The sequence below is a fragment of the Cutaneotrichosporon cavernicola genome (assembly GCF_030864355.1).
Source record: "Cutaneotrichosporon cavernicola HIS019 DNA, chromosome: 5".
NCBI classification, from domain to species: domain Eukaryota; kingdom Fungi; phylum Basidiomycota; class Tremellomycetes; order Trichosporonales; family Trichosporonaceae; genus Cutaneotrichosporon; species Cutaneotrichosporon cavernicola.
In genome coordinates this window covers 445,970-465,156 of record NC_083397.1, presented here as the reverse complement: position 1 = coordinate 465,156, position 19,187 = coordinate 445,970, and the positions used below count along the sequence as shown (strand labels likewise).

General features: G+C 59.0%; 11 protein-coding genes across 11 annotated transcripts; 6 read left to right on the top strand and 5 right to left on the bottom strand.

Moving 5' to 3' along the window:
• Window positions 1-313: 313 nt before the first annotated feature.
• Window positions 314-1,781, top strand: CcaverHIS019_0502090 (uncharacterized protein; the record flags this gene model as incomplete). Its single annotated transcript, XM_060601342.1, has 3 exons — window positions 314-341; window positions 387-569; window positions 922-1,781. The coding sequence occupies 3 exons, from the start codon at window positions 314-316 to the stop codon at window positions 1,779-1,781; spliced, it is 1,071 nt and encodes a 356-aa protein (XP_060457846.1).
• A 733-nt stretch (window positions 1,782-2,514) lies between these two features.
• Window positions 2,515-3,798, bottom strand: lysA (uncharacterized protein; the record flags this gene model as incomplete). Its single annotated transcript, XM_060601341.1, has 1 exon — window positions 2,515-3,798. The coding sequence occupies one exon, from the start codon at window positions 3,796-3,798 to the stop codon at window positions 2,515-2,517; it is 1,284 nt and encodes a 427-aa protein (XP_060457845.1).
• Window positions 3,799-4,376: 578 nt separating this feature from the next.
• CcaverHIS019_0502070 (uncharacterized protein) lies at window positions 4,377-5,353 on the top strand (the record flags this gene model as incomplete). Its single annotated transcript, XM_060601340.1, has 3 exons — window positions 4,377-4,623; window positions 4,668-4,736; window positions 4,824-5,353. The coding sequence occupies 3 exons, from the start codon at window positions 4,377-4,379 to the stop codon at window positions 5,351-5,353; spliced, it is 846 nt and encodes a 281-aa protein (XP_060457844.1).
• Window positions 5,354-5,832: 479 nt separating this feature from the next.
• Window positions 5,833-7,322, top strand: ERD1 (uncharacterized protein; the record flags this gene model as incomplete). Its single annotated transcript, XM_060601339.1, has 2 exons — window positions 5,833-6,479; window positions 6,533-7,322. The coding sequence occupies 2 exons, from the start codon at window positions 5,833-5,835 to the stop codon at window positions 7,320-7,322; spliced, it is 1,437 nt and encodes a 478-aa protein (XP_060457843.1).
• Window positions 7,323-8,055: 733 nt separating this feature from the next.
• CcaverHIS019_0502050 (uncharacterized protein) lies at window positions 8,056-9,197 on the bottom strand (the record flags this gene model as incomplete). Its single annotated transcript, XM_060601338.1, has 3 exons — window positions 8,056-8,275; window positions 8,426-9,021; window positions 9,054-9,197. The coding sequence occupies 3 exons, from the start codon at window positions 9,195-9,197 to the stop codon at window positions 8,056-8,058; spliced, it is 960 nt and encodes a 319-aa protein (XP_060457842.1).
• Window positions 9,198-9,726: 529 nt separating this feature from the next.
• Window positions 9,727-10,283, bottom strand: CcaverHIS019_0502040 (uncharacterized protein; the record flags this gene model as incomplete). The annotated part of the gene is made up of 3 exons (XM_060601337.1): window positions 9,727-9,779; window positions 9,878-10,004; window positions 10,164-10,283. The coding sequence occupies 3 exons, from the start codon at window positions 10,281-10,283 to the stop codon at window positions 9,727-9,729; spliced, it is 300 nt and encodes a 99-aa protein (XP_060457841.1).
• A 390-nt stretch (window positions 10,284-10,673) lies between these two features.
• Window positions 10,674-11,643, top strand: CcaverHIS019_0502030 (uncharacterized protein; the record flags this gene model as incomplete). The annotated part of the gene is made up of 3 exons (XM_060601336.1): window positions 10,674-10,889; window positions 10,956-11,402; window positions 11,434-11,643. The coding sequence occupies 3 exons, from the start codon at window positions 10,674-10,676 to the stop codon at window positions 11,641-11,643; spliced, it is 873 nt and encodes a 290-aa protein (XP_060457840.1).
• Window positions 11,644-13,301: 1,658 nt separating this feature from the next.
• On the top strand, window positions 13,302-14,663 carry CcaverHIS019_0502020 (uncharacterized protein; the record flags this gene model as incomplete). Its single annotated transcript, XM_060601335.1, has 5 exons — window positions 13,302-13,347; window positions 13,448-13,462; window positions 13,503-13,610; window positions 13,863-13,973; window positions 14,044-14,663. 5 exons carry the CDS (start codon window positions 13,302-13,304, stop codon window positions 14,661-14,663), a joined length of 900 nt encoding a protein of 299 aa, XP_060457839.1.
• Window positions 14,664-14,770: 107 nt separating this feature from the next.
• On the bottom strand, window positions 14,771-15,412 carry CcaverHIS019_0502010 (uncharacterized protein; the record flags this gene model as incomplete). Its single annotated transcript, XM_060601334.1, has 1 exon — window positions 14,771-15,412. The coding sequence occupies one exon, from the start codon at window positions 15,410-15,412 to the stop codon at window positions 14,771-14,773; it is 642 nt and encodes a 213-aa protein (XP_060457838.1).
• A 371-nt stretch (window positions 15,413-15,783) lies between these two features.
• CcaverHIS019_0502000 (uncharacterized protein) lies at window positions 15,784-17,526 on the bottom strand (the record flags this gene model as incomplete). The annotated part of the gene is made up of 4 exons (XM_060601332.1): window positions 15,784-16,390; window positions 16,425-17,373; window positions 17,413-17,466; window positions 17,511-17,526. 4 exons carry the CDS (start codon window positions 17,524-17,526, stop codon window positions 15,784-15,786), a joined length of 1,626 nt encoding a protein of 541 aa, XP_060457837.1.
• Window positions 17,527-17,828: 302 nt separating this feature from the next.
• On the top strand, window positions 17,829-19,040 carry CcaverHIS019_0501990 (uncharacterized protein; the record flags this gene model as incomplete). The annotated part of the gene is made up of 3 exons (XM_060601331.1): window positions 17,829-18,143; window positions 18,190-18,949; window positions 18,985-19,040. 3 exons carry the CDS (start codon window positions 17,829-17,831, stop codon window positions 19,038-19,040), a joined length of 1,131 nt encoding a protein of 376 aa, XP_060457836.1.
• Window positions 19,041-19,187: the final 147 nt, after the last annotated feature.

The following is a 19,187-nucleotide window of genomic DNA, read 5'->3' as shown; positions in this document are numbered from 1 at the left end:
GGAGGGTAATTACCTGGTCGCGTGGTGGGTACGTGGGCGCACTGACCGCACGGTGTCAAGCGATGGCCCCCGAGTATTACTCGGTCAGTGGGCGATGTACTCCGAGGATCCGAGGAGGATACTTGTCCTGTGATACCCTGTTTAGTTGGCGAACCAGCTTTAGGTTCCATCTATTAGATGGGGTAAAGACGAGTCACCAATCCATTCACCTTCCCCCTTCCCTCTTCACTTCCTATCTCTACAACATCACACTCACACTCTCACTCTCACTCCCACACCCACACCCACACCCACACCCACACCTACACTTATCATGAAGGTCCTCGTACTCGGTGCTTCTGGTGAGTCCACGCACCTATGTGTCCTTTCCTTCCCTCTAACATCAGGCTTCATCGGCCTCCCTGTCGCGCTCGCATTCGCGCGCGCCGGACACATCGTCTACGGTACTGCGCGCGACGCCAAGACTGCGCGCAAGCTCTCCATTCACGAGATCATTCCTTTCGTAACCCCTGCGACCGCCGGCCACGGCTTCAGCGTCTGGGGCAAGATCGCCGCCGAGGTCGATGTCAGTGAGTACGGATGCCCTCCATTGGCTAGAGCCGTCGAGCCATTAGCGCTGGCGAGTGGCCAGCAGGCGCCGGCGTTGGGGGTGGTGAAACGGGGCGAGAGGGGCTATCGCATCTCCTGGCTCGAGCTGGCTGCTGCTTCTTTGGCAAACAAAGGAAATTTCCGTGGAACAAGGCGGAAGCGCAGAAATTGGTAGTCCGAGTCTCTGAGTATCCCAAGCGCTGCACCGCTTGAGCTCGCTTGGTCTTGTCGATCTCAAACCTTCCCCTACGCCAAACCACCAGAGTGACCCAGAATTAACTGCCAAACACCTCCGCCAATCTCAACCGAGCCAAATACAAATACTAACCCCAGTCATCGACACGATCCGATCTTCCGAGTCGGAGACCCCACTTGCGGCCCTCCGTGGCGTTGAGGAGATCGCCTCGCGCGGCTCGGCCGGCACGAAGGTGACCTATATCTTCACTGGCGGCGCGTGGTCGCACTCGCGCGGCCACGGCGGCCTCGACAAGTGGTCGAGCGAGCAGCTCCCGCCTACTAGCGACCTTGAGGTCGCTGCTTGGCAGCGCGAGGTTGAACAGGCTGTCTTGAGTTCGGCGCGCGTCAACGGTGTCGTTATTCGCCCCGGTACGCTGTACGGCCGCTCGGGGAGCTTGCTTGAGCCGTTCCTCCTCGGTCCCGCGTACGACGCCGCCAAGGCCGGTCGCGAGTTCGATGCCGTCGGCCTCCCCGACACCCGTCTCCTCATGGTGCACCAGGACGACCTTGCGGACCTGTTCCTCCGTGTTGGTGAGCGCGGCCCCCTCCTCGCGGGGCAGGCTCTCGTCGCGTGCAATTCCCAGAGCGAGCGCTGGACCGACATCCTCGACGCTGTCGTCCGTGTCTCCGGCGCTAAGGGATGCCGCCTCCGCCCGCCCTCTGACAAGGTCCCCGCCGAGGTCGCGTGGGCTTCCACCACGCTCCTCCGCCCAACTCTCGCCCACTCGCTGACGGGGTGGACGCCGCGCAAGCTCAGCCTCGTGGACGGCATCGACATGTACTGGCCCTCGTTTGTCGCTCATTATGAGGGCAAGAAGACGATCGCGCCGTGGGACCTCCCCGGCGTCGTGCCCGTTGGCGGCGCGGACGTCCGGCCGCCCTCCCACCGCCCCAGCCTCTCGGCCAAAGGCTCGGGAACCGGGAGCCCTCCTCGCTCCAGCCCCCTCGCAGGCTAAGCGTGCTCGCTTGGAGTAGCGCCGAAAAGTTGGCCTGCAGCCGTCTCATGGACTCACACATGTATGTACGATATGTCACTGTGTATTGGGTATGGGGAGGCTGTTTGCGGACTACCGCTCCGCTGACTATTCTAACCCCAACACGTGGTGCAGCCAAAGAGCTACTAAAATCAGTTCGAACTGCCCCAGTCTTCGCACACAGGGACGACGTTGTGAGTAGGCGGCGAGTCCGAAGCGAGGGTGGGAGCCGTATCAGTCCTACCGCTGGACTGAGCCCGTAATTGTCCTTCGGCGGCGTGGAATGGTGCTAGGACCTGGGGGTGTCAATGCAGATAACATATAATCGGCGAAGGGACAGCAGCGCAGACATCTCTCTGGATTGAACCGAGCTGGAGTGAGGTCAGCATTCAGTGAGATGAGTGCTGATGGAGATTGACAAATATTATTCCGAGGTTGGAGTGCGAGTGTCGGTCTGGCATCTCGTCCACTGATCCTCTGACTGTACTACAAGGCGGTTAGCCGACAAAGGCGTAGAGTTGGCGCCCGATGACCCTGACTTGCGGTGGCAAGTGGAGAGCGGCGTCGTTGAACTCGAAGCTATGACTAATAGGACGAGGGGGTCAGACAAGCGCATGTGAAGAGTGTACGGCCAAGTTCATCAGTTGTGCCATTACGCCGGGAACCCTGCAATATCCATGTACTGTACTAAAACGGCAACTAGTCTCACCATCAGCTATGGCAAAACGCTCTCCATGGCCAGCAACTGCTCGACCGTCTCCCTCTTCCGCACGACATGCACCGTCTCCCCGTCGATGATAACCTCAGCGGCCCGCGGCCGCGTATTGTAATTGGACGACATGACGAACGAGTACGCTCCCGTATCGCGCACAGCCACCAAATCGCCAACCTCGACATCCAACTGTCGCGCGCGTCCCAGCCAGTCGCCACTCTCGCAAACCGGCCCAACGACATCATATACCTCTCCCTTTCCGCCGCGATCATGGACGGCCTCGATACGGTGGAACGCGCCATAGACGGCCGGCCGAGCGAGGTCGTTCATCGCCGCGTCGACGATGCAGAAATTCTTCCCATCCCTCGGTCCCGGTTTCAGGTACTCGACTTTGGTAAGAAGCACTCCGGCGGCAGCGGTGAGACTGCGCCCCGGCTCGAACCAGACGTTCCGCGGTCCGCGGCGGTCGACATGATCGAGAATCGTCTTGACAAATTCGGGGGTTGGGGGCGGCGCGTCTCCGTCCCCGTAATCAATGCCCAGTCCGCCTCCAAGATCGATATGCGCGATTGGGATTCCGTCCCTCTCCAGAACCTCCACGAGATCAAGTACCCGGTCGACGGCGGCGAGGAACGGCGCGGTATCGGTAATCCCCGAGCCGATATGGCAGTCCACTCCAATAATCTCGAGGTTTTCCATCCCCGCCGCCGCAGAATAGGCCGCCCGCGCGTCCGAATAGTCGATACCGAACTTGTTTCCCTTCTTGCCCGTGGTATTGTAAGCGTGTGTATGCGCGTCGACGTCGGGATTAACTCGAAGCGCAATTGGTGCTTTCATCCCCATCTCTTTCGCGGCGTCATTCAACCGGCTGAGTTCGGGAACAGACTCGACGTTGAAGCACTTGACACCTGCAGCTAAGGCCTCCTTCATCTCGGAGTGGCTCTTGCCAACGCCGGAGAAGACCACATCACATGCCCGTCCGCCTGCGGCGAGGACGCGCCTCAACTCGCCCCCGGAAACAATATCGAACCCAGCTCCGAGGCGGGCAAAAATCGAGAGAACGCCGAGGTTCGAGTTGGCCTTGACTGCGACGTGGACCTTGACTTGACAGGAATTGGTTCGCTGTGAAGCGCCGGCCATCCAAGCATTCCATGCTCCCGTTAAAGCCGCGAGGGAGTAGACGTATAGTGGCGTGTTGTGGGTTTCAGCGAGTGAGGACGCAGAGACGCCCTCGACGTATAGCGCGCCTTCGCGGCGGTGGATGGGGTCGTGCTTCGTCATGGTCATGTTGAGATGATCAGATTAACCCCAGCGGGGATTCTTATGTATTCTGGATAGGCACCGGATATGGCCCGGTGGGCAAGCGAGTTGCCCATCGCCCATGTCCTGGCCCACTGTCCATCTCCGCGCCCATCGCTCATGTCAGCCTGCAATGTAATAGCGAGATCGCCGCGGCGGGAGGCTCCTAGATCTCTGGGCAATATACGATCGTATACGACAAGACAGAGGTGTAGGGCGTTGGTCTAATCAAGGGATGCATATGGCCTCTCGTGTGGGCACGAGTGGGGACGCCTGAAAGGAATGGAGGGATTTTGAATACATTGTCTGGAAGACATCCACCTCTGATGTGGTAATATGCTCCAGCATTGTCGCGACATTCTCTCAAGCCTTGATGAGCATTGACAGTCGTCTAGTCGCGCCTGTCTTTGCCTGACTTTGATCCTTTGAGTACACAAGGGTTTCTTCCGAGAATCATCCGGGATGTTACCGTGGCAACTATGCGTCATTGACCGATCACAATTTGTTGATTCTCCACTTCTCATTTCTCACTTCTAACCTCATTCTAACCTCTTACACTTGACATCATGTCCCTCGCGCGCTCCTTTGCAGCCGCAGCCGAATCCATTGCGCCAGTCTACGGCAATGTTCCCGCCCTCCTCGCCCCACTCCATCCTTACGCCCCAGTGGGCGCACTCGACATCTTCGGTGCAGCCCGCCTGAGTATGGGCATCAACTGGGTTGCGAGTGATACCAAGGGACGTTCACGCGCTACGTTCCTCCAGGAGGCACTGGGGATGCTTGTTATCGTGTTTGGCGGTGAGACCTTCCTCGGTAAGCTTAAGAAGCTGGCTGGAACCTCAAGTAGCTAACTGCAGCGCTGTGTACTGGCACACCGCCGGGGTGGCTCGTTAACCCCACGTTCATCTTCCTGTTTGCTGGCGTCCGTAAGTCATTTCCACCTTGATCGCTTCTCCGCCCTTCCCCTCCCCCCATCCTCTTCTCCCCCCGACCCCCACAACCCCTTACCCCAGACTTCGCCCTCACGCGCACACCCCTCCGCGTCCTCGTCCCAGCCAAGCCCAACCTCCTCATGGAGCTGGTATTTGCGCCCCTTGACGCTATCGGCCGTACCCTCCTCCTCACGCGCTTCTCCATCATCCCGCTCCTTCATCCACCTGCAGGCACCACCGTCCTCCCGGCAACGCCCAGTACCCTCGTCCTCGTCCCTTTCATCCTCGCAGTTCCCTTCGCGGCGCTTGTGTTCAGCGGTACGAACTGGTTCGCGCCGCAGATGGAGCTCTCGACGCCCAACGAGCTCAAGCCCGGCGGCTGGATGGCCGTCGACGCGTGGATCGCCATCGTCGTCCCCGTGCTCTTTCTCTCCCTCATTGGCCCCGTGGAGGGATGGCCCTTTGGCCTCGGCATGCAGCTGAGCGAGGACGCGGCGATTGTTGTGTGCGCCGTCGTTGCTATTGTGAGCTTTGTGGGGCGCACAGTGTACAACCTCGGCGGAGTTGAGCCGGTGAAGAAGAGCAGCAAGAAGAAGGCGAAGAAGGCGTAAGTGGGGTCTGAGAGTTTGGGGAGTAGCGTCGGCAGAAGAGGAGGAGCTTGAGACGACTGGTAACGCCTCTAATGTGAACTTGTTGATGCGACTAGAGATATGTAGATAAGGTTGTCCCTGTCTCACCTCACGTCTGAGCTGCCAGTCAATTTCGGACAGGCCTATTCCAGTTCAAGAAGCGCGTTCTGACGTTGCGACCCCCGTTCGCAGCGTCAGAATCAATACACAGCAACTGCCAAGACATTTCAGCCTGGCTGGCTGGCTGATATGTATGCATGGATGTGGTGATGTGGACGTCCCGCAAGTTGTTCCTGGCCACGTAAACAGATGCCGGTGCGGAAGCAAAAAGTGTGACCCCGCCATCACCCGCCCTTCCCTCACTACTAGTAACAAGTTGTTTGAGATCGCTCATCGCTCATTCTCGCCACCTCGCCACTTCCTGACATTGTCACCTCAGGAACACTCCATGTCCCGCTACGATGGAAATTGACACGTCGCCGGGTGACCTGCCCATCCCTCTCCCCGAGTTCAGCGCGTCGTTTCCCCTCCCATTCCGCGTCCTCTTCCTAATCGGCCTCGCCATTCTGCTCTGGGCAGTCAACCTCCACGTCCTCTCTCTCCTTGGGCTCGACGTCTCTTGGGCTCTCGACATCAGAGATGGCGACGATACAGTATTTGACGACGCGCCCCACCAACCCTCGCACGTTCCGAGTCAGTTCCTTTACGGCCCAGTCTACAAGCTGTTTATAGGCTACACGGCATGGTGTGTCGCCGGATACACATTGTTTAGGGCGATATGCGGCGACGACACGGACTCTATGGAACGGTGGCGTGGTCTCGTCGGCGTCATCTGCGTCATCCCGTTCGTGGCTACCCTCGCGCCCATTCGTGGATTGGGGTATCGCGAGCGACGAGCGTTACGCCACGCGCTGGTGCGCTGCTTCAATCCGCCAGCGCGCGACCCGATCTTCTTCTGCGACGTCATCCTCGCCGATATCCTCACGAGTTTTGCCAAGGTCCTCGGCGACCTGTTAGTCAGCGCCAACCAGATTGTCTTCGGCGGCATCTCGCATGGGAGGCAAGTCCCGCACGGCGCAACAAAATGGCTCGTCCTCGGCATGGTGTGGTGAGTACCTACCCATTATCGGCTGTGGCCTTCTCGAAATCAACTGACAGCAGCCTACCATACGTTATCCGGTTCCGACAGTGCATGGTCGAGTTCTACCACTCGGGGTGGAAGAGCATGCGCCCCTTCGCCAACGCGTGCAAGTACGCGTCGGCGTTTCCCGTCATCTTCCTCAGTGCGGTGCAGAAGAACGTCGTCACAGAAGTCGCCGCCGCAAAGGGGATGAGTGTGGCTGAGCTGAGCGCCACCGGTCGCTGGTTTGGCGAGCACCGTCTCTTCCGCCTCTGGCTGCTAGCGGTGGTGGTAAACTCCTTGTTCTCGTTTTACTGGGACGTGCAGAAGGATTGGGGGTTGACTCTCCTCCAGCTCGACACCTGGACGCCTTCGCGCGGCGAATATGCGCCAACTCACGCCCGCTCCCTCTCTCAACCACAAGGGTTGTGGGCCCGCTTCACCTCCGGACACCAGCTGTCCCCCCTCCCCACACCGGGCGGATACGACAGCCGCTCCAACAGCCCGACGCGCCAGACAACACACTGGGGCCTCCGGCCGACGCTCCTCCTCCCCGATCCCGCGGTCTACTACCTTTTCACCGTGCTGGACTTTGTGCTCCGCTTGACTTGGAGCCTCGAGCTCTCGTCGCACCTGCACGTGATTTCGGATATCGAGAGCGGCGTCTTCCTCCTGGAGGCGCTTGAGCTCGTGCGTCGCTGGATGTGGGTGTTCATCCGTGTCGAGTGGGAGACGGTGCGTATGGGCGAGATGACGAGGTTCCGCGCGCCGGGACATGTCGAGCGCACAGCCGTGCTATGGGACGACAAGGACGCGCAGCGCGAAGATTAGACTTAGAGAGTGTTACTCGTATAGACGATATCATGCATTCGTGGATATGATACAGTGTTCCCGCGAGCGTAGCGAGCGTAGCAAGCTGGGGGGTGTACAGTCATTGCGGCAGTCATGCTGAATGCGCGGTTCAGCGGCGGCACCGACGCAGTCGTTGCGATCCAGGCAATGGCGCGCTCCGCAGCAACGTATTGGAGACCGCCGCCTACCACTTGCGCCCAACCGCTTTCTGTCGTCAGTTCAGCAAAGCAGCCAGCCAAATGCACGCACCTGCACACACTCCTTGAACGCCTTAAACTCGTCCTTGCACATATCGCGATGTACTTCCTGGTAACTGCGCCCGACACATGCGCCATATGCCACGGACTGGTGTCAGCTCCAACGCCTCGACTAGATAAGCAGGTGGGAAGAGGTGAGGCCGCCTAGACAGACACGGATGTCAGGAAGAGGGGGGAATGAATGGAGGCTCACCTGCGCAGCACACGACTTGCTCGCGCGCGCGAGCGTCTTGAGCGGCTGCTTGTCCTTGAACGTTGCGCGCGCTGACATTGTGATATTATTGCTAACCTTGGAAAGAGGGATGGTCATGTTAGAGTTGACCCAACGGAGCGGAAGCAGATTCGGCGGCTAATCCCATCCCAATGTCAATATCGGGCCACCAGAGGGCATTATCGACCTGATGTCTTATCTTCAACACAGACTTGAATCCTGTTTTGCATACTAATACTATATCCTATATCATAGTATGCGACCGCCCCTCGGCCTCGCACCAATCCCACAACTTGTCCCACGCCACGGGATTGTCCAGATCCGACCGCGCCAACGTTGGCGCCTGGATACAAGCGACATAGCTGCCCGAGAGTTTCCGGGCTTGGTCGACATCCAAATTCGCCAACCAGAGCTGGTTGAGTGCCCCCTCATCGCACGACAGCTGCGTCGCCCGCCATACGGCACTGCTCAGCCGCAAAATAGCAACAGAACGGAGGTGGGTACCGAGATTACTAGCCACTGGACCGGGGTGGACCGCGAACGCCAGTACCTCCCCTCTTTCTGTTCCAACCACCTCCCCACCTGATCCGGGACCATAATGCGCATCGACATACCTCGCAAGGGCGACTCCACCCCATTTACTCTCGCCGTATTCTTTGATCTTGTCCAGTTTTCCCGTACCCTTCAATGTGTCGTAGGCAATACCTCCGTCGATCCCATTTTTGGGGGCCCAGAGATGCGCGAATGACGACGAGACGATGAGGCGTGATGGAGACGCGGTCGAGTTAGAGGTAGACTGCATAAGAGGGAGGAGGCGAGAGATGAGTCTCTGGTGTCCCAGGACATTTGTTCCGAACTGGAGAGCGTATCCCTGTTTCGTCTCGGCGGGGGGAACTGCCATGATCCCAGCATTGGCGAAGAGGACATCTAAGCGTTTCTCCTTCTCCAGAGTCTTGGCAGCCTTTTCCACAGAGTACAGATCCGCTAAATCGAGGGCAAGGAACTCGAGTACCCCCGGAGTCTTGGGAGGAGTAGTTGGGACTTGGAGAGTTCCGTTTATATCCCTATACGCGCCTGAAGTGATTTCCGTAATGGCCTGGTTTGCCCGTTCCTCTGATCGACAGGCCATGATGACTCGCGCACCGGCGTTGTAGTATGCCTGTGCGGTTGCGTAGCCCGTACCACTATTCGCCCCCGTTACTAGGATCACCTAGAGTCAGAAAGGAGAGGGGAAAAGCTCACTTGGCCAGCCTTGGAGCCCATCTCGGCTGGCGTCCAGCGCGGCTTGTAGCCGCACAGCCAGTTTATGATTGGGAGGCCGACATGTTTCGCGTTCTCCCACACTACGTGTGAGCGGTCCCAGAAGCTCGGTGGTTCGGTTGTCATGATTGTGATGTTGTGGAAGAGAGAGGGCGGAAGTGCCCGTTTATAAAGGGGTGTAAACTCAAAGTGCGGGACGACATCTGACGTCAGGGCGGCCCTGCCTGGCGCTCTTCTGAGGTGGGCTGTAGTCTCCGGCGATTGGCGACGCGCGACCAACGATGTTATTCATCCACGGCACGTCGAGTGCGTTCAGTTAAGAGTTAACAAGGCGCGATGTGGCGCAGGTGTAGAGATCATCAACATGAGTCAAAGGACTAACTTAACCTCCACATGCCAAATGCGTCACAAGCCTCTACATCATTCCTCATTTCGTCAGTGACGTTTGCCCATACCGACAAGCACCGCTGCCTCCTTCCACCACTGCCTTTACTTGGGGCTCGTGTCAACAGCGTGCATTACAGGAGACCAGGGTGCGCTTGACGCACCCGTTCTCTATCTACGAAACTCGGTGTTCAAAGGTCGTGCTATATGCGTGGCCGCGCAGCGAAGGACCTGCGGCTTGCGTCCAAGTGGCCATGAGAGAGTGAAAATCTCAGTAGCGCTGTCCAGTGGAACCGTAGTTTCCCCCGTGGTGTGGCGGAGGGGCTGAGGTTAGCGTGGCTGGGGCGTATGCCGGCTGCTACACGTGGTTTACAACCAACAGAGAGGCACAGACAGATGCCCTCCCTCTTGCGTAGACTCACGACGGGTATCGTTTGACGTGTACTGGCCGTTCCCGACGTAGATGTACCCCGTGGCGCCGTACATCTCCTCCGCTAGCATCTTCTTATACAGGATCCAGAAGGCGTGGATGTGTCCGGGAAGGTATCCCTGTGGTCAGCGGGCTTAAGGTTGGGGGTCTGGTGAGGAGGGGAGGAGGGGAGAAGGGGTGCTTGATAGAAGGCAGAGTCAAGGTAGCACGTAGGACGATGATATGGGACCGGATAGGGCCAGTTGTCGCCTTCCTCGAGCCGGCCCGACGCCACTCACCAAGAGCGTGAGCGCAATGTTGATCATGAGATCGCAGCTGCAACCGGTCATCATGGCCACCGCAGCGGGTGGGAAGATGATGGCGATGAGCGCGATGAGAATGTCAGAGCCGCGGACCATTATGAGTGAGTGAGTCAAGGAGTGAAAGTGAGGAAGAGAGGCACATGAAATGAAAGGCTGTGGTGGTTTAATGGTGGCAAACGACGCGTGGAGCACTGACGTCACGTCACGTGACGTATTCTGTTTGTGCATTACGATCGGGTATTACAATAGGTCAATAGGAACACCACGTGGTAGTTGAATTGAAGAACAGTCCGATTCCTCTATTCCTCGGCTTGGTTCCGTGAGCTGCCGATGTCGGAGTCGAAGCCATCACGACTCGACAGATCAACATGCCATGAGGCATGTGGGCTGCACCACGCTTCTTGCTTACAAACCGCTATGTATTCCTAGCTTATAAACCGCGCAGCTATCTCCGATTCTCTTACTCCCATACGCTCTGACTCTGCAATGCCAGTCCGCTTCTTCCTCGCCAACGCGTTCGCAACCCACCCCCACGGCGGGAACCAGGCAGCCGTCGTCCTCCTACCCCCAGGCGATGAACGGGCCAAAGACGACACCTTCTGCCGCACCCTCGGACAGGACTTTGACATGCCCATGACGGCAATCGTCACGCCCAAAGAGGAGGGGGTGTATGCGATGCGCTGGTGGACGGGGTCAGGCAAGGTGAGCGTGGAGGAACACCAGAAGCGCGAACATCCAAGCTCGACGTTGACTTGTGGCTGACGACAGGAATCGATGCTCTGTGGCCACGCAACCCTCGCGACCAGCTTCATCCTCTTCAATCGCGTCGACACGTCCGCAAAGGAACTGTACTTTGACACCGTCGCTGGTCGTCTCACAGCCACCTGCGTGAGCCGAGGCCAAGGGGGCGAGGTATCAATCTCCCTTCCCCTCGGTGGTCCTTCAGCCCCTTCCTCTCGCAGCGATGAATTCGGGGCTCTCTTCGCCTCCGCTTCCGCCATTGACCCTAGCGACATCGAGCAAGTAGCGACATACATGGACGAGAAATCGTGCATCGTGCGCCTCAAGCCTAGCGTTCCCCTCGCGGACCTCAAAGTCAACACCCGCGCACTCTACCCCACGATCGGACACTACTGTATCGCGACACAGGTAAAGGACGGGAGGATCAACTCGCGCGTCTTCGTCGAGGGCATGGGCATCCCCGAGGACCCAGTTGTACGTCGTAAAAGGAAAAAGCTGACATTAGACGGGCTCGGCACACGCCGCCCTCGCCGAATACTATCTCCTGGGCCATGGATCGGGGATGTTTGGTCCCGATGCGAAGAGTGTTGTACTCGACGCGCACCAGGTTAGTCGCCGGGGTGGGGCGATGCGCGTCTCCCTTGACAACGGCCGGGTTAAGGTTGTGGGCAAGACTTGGATCTGGGGGGAGGGGGAGATGGCTGCGTTGGAGTAATTCACGTTCATATCCAGATGAGACTGCAGAGGTTTTGAGGCAGAGAGGTTGGGGTGAGCTCGCGTATCCCGCGTACACCGCCAGTCTTAGCCTGACTCAGTGCTGGCTGAAGGTTGGGGTGTTAAGACGCCGATCGGCCCGGTTCTCCGGTGTGCGGCTTCCGTTACCGCAACTAGTATCAGTTGGGCTATCAACAACACCAGCTTCTCCTGCGACGCTTGGAATGCCCTTGGAACACTCAAGGTGAGGGTGACGTTGGAGTGTCAACAGGCTGGCAGGCTGTGCAGCTCGCCCGTGTATCTCGTCGCGGCTCTCCTGAACACCTGCTTGACGCAGCCATGGGCCGCCACTCATCCTCCCAGGCTTGACCTGGGCGTCGTTGTCTGTATAGCGGGCCTCACACCGTGGGACGTCAGCCTCTACGGATCGGCCATTATCCACGGCAGACGTCGGGTTGCTAGGGGCCCAGGTCGTACTCCTCCTGAATGTAAGATCGATGGTGCACCCGCTAGTGGGAGCGTCGTTGGGAGGAGGCCATGATTCCTGGTAGTAACAACTGTGGGGTAATCGTATGACTATGCAGCACCCTCAAGAAGAGGCCACTCATTGTTGATTGCGAATGGAGTTCGAACGAGGCGGAGTTGGCGAGGGTTTGGATGTGCAGAAGGAACCTTGACGTGCTCTGAATGAGAGGTTTCATCTGCTCAGGTCAAAGTTAGGTGATAAGATGTAGACAATGAAACGGAAGGGAGAGCATAGGATGGTAGGTAGAGAATAGGGCAGCCCAGACGCTCGAGCCAAGCACACACAGCCGTGGGTGCACATGTGACATGCACCACTATCTTGGAATCCATCTCGAGCGGACACGTTGCGCATCCCGGACAGGCGGCATGTTGAGGATTCCGCCCGGCGTTGAGACACTAACTCGACCTACTTGTGCTCGGGGTTCAAGGTGTAAAGCCGGAGTATAGAGTCGGGTGATGTGTTCATCCTCATGTATCCTCGGTGTGTTAATTGTAATCACGGAAGTTGTCTGTCGAGTAACGGCCGGACATCGGCCGATTTTCCCGACCCGAACATGAATCCGGAAGGCCGCCTATCAAACTCTATCAAAAACAAACACCGAAAACCGCGGCATCCCACTCCGCGACTGTGCCAGAGTCGTTTGTCGCGCCAACTCCGCGTTCCGCCTGGTACAGGCCCTCCCAAGTGAACCCCAACTCTCAGGAAGCGGTATGTGGAGGCCCGGAGAGACTGGGGGAGGGGTCGTTTCATTGGCGGAGATTAGCGAAGAGCAATTCAGGAGAGGTAGGCGCAAATCAACTGGGCCGTGTGAGGTGCGGAAAAATACCTATAGGGAGTGCCTTCACTTGGCGGCGTTCGGCGGGGGTACCGACTCCGTAGCGACCATGTATCGCACCTAGCTCTGACTCGTACAGTATCTGGCGTCATATAGGCAGGTGCGAGCGTGCTCGCTGTAATTTATCGCGTCGTCTACTTGATTGATAACTCACCAAAGCACACACACCTCTCACCGCTTGACAGCTACAACGATAAGGACAGGCACTCGGGGCTAATCCATCAACACAAACCAACGCTCCCCCAACCCCCCTCCCCCGACCACCCAACGCCCCCTTCCCCACACACACACACTCACCATGGGCAAGACAAAGACAAGACAGCCATACCCCTTCTGGCTCGGAGGTGTGTACCACGCTATCCGTGTTACAACGTACTGACGCTATCCTTCCTCTGGCATCGATCTACGCTACGCTCCTCTGTTCACACCTTCTTACCATTTCAGGCGTCGCTGGATCTAGTGAGTCAACCCACATTCTCCGTAACCGCGCTGACCTCAGTGGCGGCATGCTGCACCCATCCCCTGGACGTTATGCGAGTGCGAATGCAGACGGCCGCTAAGAAGCCGTCGTTCGTTGGGTCGATCAAGGAGGTCCTCGCACAGAATGGTAAGTCTGGCCTAGTTGGGAGAGAGATGCGAGGGGAAAGGGGCTGCCGTGGCCACGCTCCTCTGGCCGTGGGAAAGGGGATGGTCATTACAAGTGCCTGGGAGGCGCGTGTGGTGACTACCCCGTGACATTTCCATCGGGATAAGGAGAATATGCGGTTCGTCGCCCTGCCCCGACACGAGTATCAGACTTTGAACCACACCCAGAAAGCCAGGAGATCCAGCCATAATTTGTCTGCGGAGCTAACCCCAGGCGCACGAGGACTGTACACTGGCCTCACGGCGAGTGTGTTCCGGCAGATGACGTACAGCCTCACAAGGCTGGGAGTGTACGACAGCATCAAGAACAAGATTTCCAAGAATGGTTAGTCGAGACAGGTCAGGCTGATTTGCCTTCCGTCTCTCAACTCGTTTGTGGTTGACGCTGACCCCAGGCGCAAAGCAACTTGGTATGGGCGAGCTCACAGCGTGTGCCAGTGCCGCCGGCGCTCTGGCTGGCCTGGCCGGAAACCCAGCCGACGTGGTTCTCGTGCGCATGATCACCGACCCCACAAAACCAGTCGCCCAGCAGCAGCACTACCGCAACGCCATGCACGGCCTGTACCGCATGGTCGCAGCTGAGGGTGTCGCCTCCCTCTTCCTGGGCATGACGCCCAATGTCGTGCGCAGTGTTATCATGAACGCGTCCCAGCTCGTTAGCTACGACAAGTTCAAGGACATGCTCGCCGGCTTTGGGATGAAGGAGGGCGTTGGACTCCACTTTTCGGCTTCTGCTCTTGCCGGTACTTTCGCCACTACTGTCTGTGCGCCCGCCGACGTCGTCAAGAGCCGCGTTATGAGCGGCTCGGGAATGAGTGTCATGCAGGTCCTCACCGATAGCTTTAAGCGCGAAGGGCCCATGTTCCTCTTCCGCGGGTGGTTGCCCGCTTGGATCCGCCTTACACCCAACACTATTTGCACGTTCGTGTTCCTCGAACAGCTTAGGCACGTCGTTGATATCGTGCGCGAGCGGCCCCTCGTCGAAGCCGCCGCCGTTGTTGCGCCGCTCAAGTAGAGGCATAGAGAGAGAGAACGAGGTATACATTTTGGGACAGCATAGACTCCATTTCACATCTGTACTACATGCATCACTTGGGCAATATGGCTATAGGTTAACCGTCCCTAGGCTCCACGGCACTTGCTGGAGGCGAGGCGCGTGCGGATTCGGGTTGCAAGTGCCTCCTTCGCCACGATAGCGAGGGCGATGGCCTGCTCCTCGAGTCCGACTGCACGGAAGAGGGGGACGTGGACGAATCCCACCGACAGATCCTCAGGCAAGCCGGCAAGGGAAGCGTACATGAGCGTGTTGCACACGTACTCACCTGCGTCGTCGCTGATCGCTACGGGGATAGGTTTGAAGTCCGGCTCGTCTGCCGGCTCAAAGGCTTTGATAGCCTCGGCAGCGCGTGCGATTGGCAGGCGCGTTGGGAGCGTCTTGGGTCCGCCGGGAACGACGGGGACGTCGCGTGGCTGCCCGCCTGCATTGTCAGGGATACGAGCGTCGATGATGTTCTTGGCGGTAGATTCGAGCGAGATGACCCTGCGCCCCGCCGCTAGGCCCGCCGCGATGACTATCTCGGCACCAACACGTTTGGCCTCGGCTTCTACTGTTGGGAACGCTGTCGCGAAGACGCAGGGTACCTCGAGGAAGTGGGCATCGTGGCCATCGGCTTTGAGGAGCGCTACGGCGGCGCGAGCCGAAAGGCGCGAAGGGTTCTCCGAGTCGCCCCCGAAGGGCTCGAAACCGGTTATGAGGATGGACATGGGTATGGAGGACGGACGTGTGTACGGAGGGGGTGGGCAGAAGATGGGTGCCTCCGGGATGGGACTGGCGGTTGCGCTGGGCAGGTGACTTGGTTGGTGCGAGCAGTGTGCAAGAGGGTGGGGACAGCAGGCAATAAGAGACGGTCGACAGTGAGGGTAGAGACGATAGAGAGTAAGAATAGATTACGAGTGAGAGGGTGCCAGATGATGTCAAGAGATCCGAGCAGTGGGCTCATCGGCTCATCGGCATATATCATCATGCCGGGCGATCACCACATGGCATACCTCGGATATCACCGGATCGCATCTTGTGCAACCAACTTCCACAACTCACTCCAGCCCATGTACATGCAATGCTAAGTTACTCTATGCTACTTCTTCTCGACCGCCGCAAGTCCCTCGCGCATAACGTCCGCATCAAACACGTTGTCGCTCGCCAGCCCGCTCAGCTTGGTAAGCGCCGCCTGCTGCTGGTCGAGCACAATCGCAATCTCGGTAAGGAGCTTTTCGTCGCCCGCCCACACCTGCGCGTCGTGGCCCCGCGCGCGCCGCTGGCGCCGCACCTCCTCCACGAGACCCCAAAGCTCATTAACCTGGCCCAACATGCGGCCCTTGGTCGCCGACCGCTGCGTGCCCAGTCCCACCCCGCGCGACGGCTTCGTCCGCCCGTCCAGCGCGTCTTTGACTTCCTCGAGGGTATGCTTCATCTCGCCCTCCTCGGGACGGAACGCCGAGCTCTGCACAGGCGCAAACGAAGGACTCTTCGCCGCCAGCGCCAACAGACGCTGTGTCAACTGCGCGAGCTGTGCCTGCAGTGCCTGCAGGCGCACGCTTGAAGACAGCGAGGTTTGGCGCGAGAGGTTCGCCAGCGCCTGGTTCAGCTCCTTGATCCGCTGCTGGTGCACGCTCGCCGCCTGCTCCTGCATCTCGACACGCTTCTTCACGTCCTTCCACCCTGTCGCTAGCACCGGCACCATGCTGCTGTCAGTTTTGCGAGGTTAGGTGAGCTCACTTTTGTGGGTCCGGGTTGTCACGCATAGCTCTCAACCACTTCGAGTCGTCCGTCGCAGAAATAGGCCGTCCGTACGCCTGCGACGTGCCGGGGTCGACAACGTTGTAGAAAAAGTACTTGAAGCGGCAGTCGGGGCTGTTGTCGTCCCAAGCGTTCTTGATGGTCACGATCCGGCTCTCAATGTCCTGCCCCTGTGGTGGGGCAGTGGACTGCGCGAGAGGCTGCGACGTCGACGCAAACATGTTCTGTTGAGGCTGCTGGGTCGTAGAGGCGAACAGGCCCGTCGGCTGCTGTGGCTGCGCGGTTGAGCCGAATAGGCCGCCTGCTGGCTTGGGTGCGAACAAACTGCTCTGCTGAGGCTGTGCGGTAGACGCGCCGAAGAGACCACCTGCTGCCTGCTGCGGCTGCGTGGCAGATCCGAAGAGGCTGCCTCCTGCTGCTGGCTGCGCTGTGGTTGACCCAAACAGCCCTGCCCCCGCGGGCTTCTGAGCAGTCTGCCCAAACAGCCCCCCTGACTGCTGCGCGTTCCCCGTCGACCCGAACAGGCCACCGCTCTGCTGCTGAGGTTGCGCTGTTGCTGATCCAAAGAGACCACCACCCTGCTGCTGTTGGGGCTGTCCCGATCCGAACAGGCCGCCTGGCTGTTGTTGAGGTTGTGCCCCCGTCGATCCAAACAACCCACCGCCCGTGCTCTGAGGGGCCGCGTTAGAGCCGAACCACCCCGCCCCCGCGGTGGGTGTCGATGCGGGAGCTGCCGTCCCAGAACCAAACAGGCCGCCCGCAGGCTTCGCCTGTTGCCCAAAGAGGCTCGTGCTGCTTCCGGCAGCAGCATTGTTTGCGCCACCGAACAAGCCCAAACCCGCCGGAGCGCTCGCCGCAGGCTGCGTGTTCGCAGCCGCTCCAAATCCGCCAAACGGCGATGACGTGCTGGTCGACGCAGCCTGGTTGGCTGTCTGTCAGTTGCCATCTGGGATAATCAACTCACCACCACCAAACAGAGAGGTTGTAGGCTGCGCCTGGGCCTGTGGCTGCGCAGCAGCAGCTGGGAAGTCAGCGGCTTGGAATACGGACACGGGAGTGACTTACCGAAGGAGAAGGCCATGCTGTTGATGGGACCCGTCGACGCGATGAATGTATGTTATGTTGTTGATTGATTGGTATCGTACTGTGCAAGTCACAAGTCTGACGTTGAGCGGCGATATATCGGGAATTCCACGTGTGGCAGGGTGGAGGTCTTGTCATCAATAGTAAGTGACTGCTCGATTTCAACAACATCACCTCATCCCTCCACCTCTCCCTCTCCTAAACACCATCCAAAGCGCGACGCTGGCCATCGCACTCCTGACATTCATATTGAGCGAGACCGTTCGCTTTTGAAATCGGAGAACCGCCCAAAAAGGCGACATGTCCGAGCAGCCCCCCGCCGACCCGCCACGCGAGCGCAAGTCGCGATGGGATGCCCCCGCACCCGGCGGCGACGCCGTGCCCGCAATCGCACCGCCAGCAGCACCTGCCGTGTCTGCTGACCAGGCGCAAGATGCGGCGGCCAAGGCGGCTGAGATTGCCGCCAAGATCGCGGCGTCGTTACGCGCACCCGGATCGACGGGTCAGGAGCTCGTCGCGCGCGCTAAGAAGCCCGAGGGCGATTTTGTCAAGGACATCGAGGTCAACGACCTCCGTAACCGTTACGTTTTGACCCGGGCGTCGACTCAGAAGCAGGTGTGTGGCCCTTGGACTTGACATGCGAGAGCAAAGCTGACACCAGATCGAGGACGAGACAGGTGCATCCATCGAGACCAAGGGCCTGTGGGTGCCCGACCGCACGCGGATGCCGCCAGGAGAGATGCCGCTGTACCTCCACATTACGGCCAAGACTCAGATCGTCCTCGATGCGGCCGTCAAGGAGGTCATGAAGCTCGTGGACCAGGAGCTTGGCCCGCTGATTGAGGAGCGCACACTGATTGCGCGTGCGCGTGCGCGCGGCGAGGTGCTCCCTCCCGGCGTTGGGCAACGGCCAAAGTGGCCGGAGGAGAAGCTCTTCATCAGCCTCGAGCCAATGCGTAACTTTAACGTGCGCGCCAAGGTTGTCGGCCCCGGCGGCATGTTCGTCAAGCACATACAGGCGGAGACCGGTGCACGTGTACAGATCAAGGGGCGTGGGTCTGGGTTCGTCGAGAACGAGACGGGCCGTGAGGGCGACGATGAGATGCACATCTCCATCTCCGCGCAAACAGACGACCAGATCCAACGTGCGAAGTCGCTCGCCGAGGACCTGCTCATGATCCTACGCATCGAGTACGAAAAGGCCCGCAACGGCGGCGGACGCAACGAATACAGCGAGCCGTACCCGCCCATGGGGGTACAGGGTGCGGCCGCCCAGCATGGAGGTTACGGGCAGCAGGGACAGGGCTATGGTCAGGTGGCTGGCGGCGAGCCTGGCGCACCTGCTGGCTCGAGCGAGGAGCAGTGGCAGCAGTACCTTGCGTACTACGCCAACATGGGTTACGACGTCAACGACCCGCAGTGTGAGTCCTCCACGATCAACGAAACTGACAACCAGTCCAGCAATGGATGCGCGAGCAGCAGGCGCAGCAGGGTGGCGCACCTCCGTCCTAGTTGTAGTATAGGCATGCATGAGATATATAGATGTGCAGCGCCCACCGAGGCGGTCTAGCAATCGTGAACTAGACCATGGCACGCAGAGCGTGTCGGTGGACGGCGCGACAAAGGTCCTCATTATAGCACCCGTTTTCCTTCACTAAT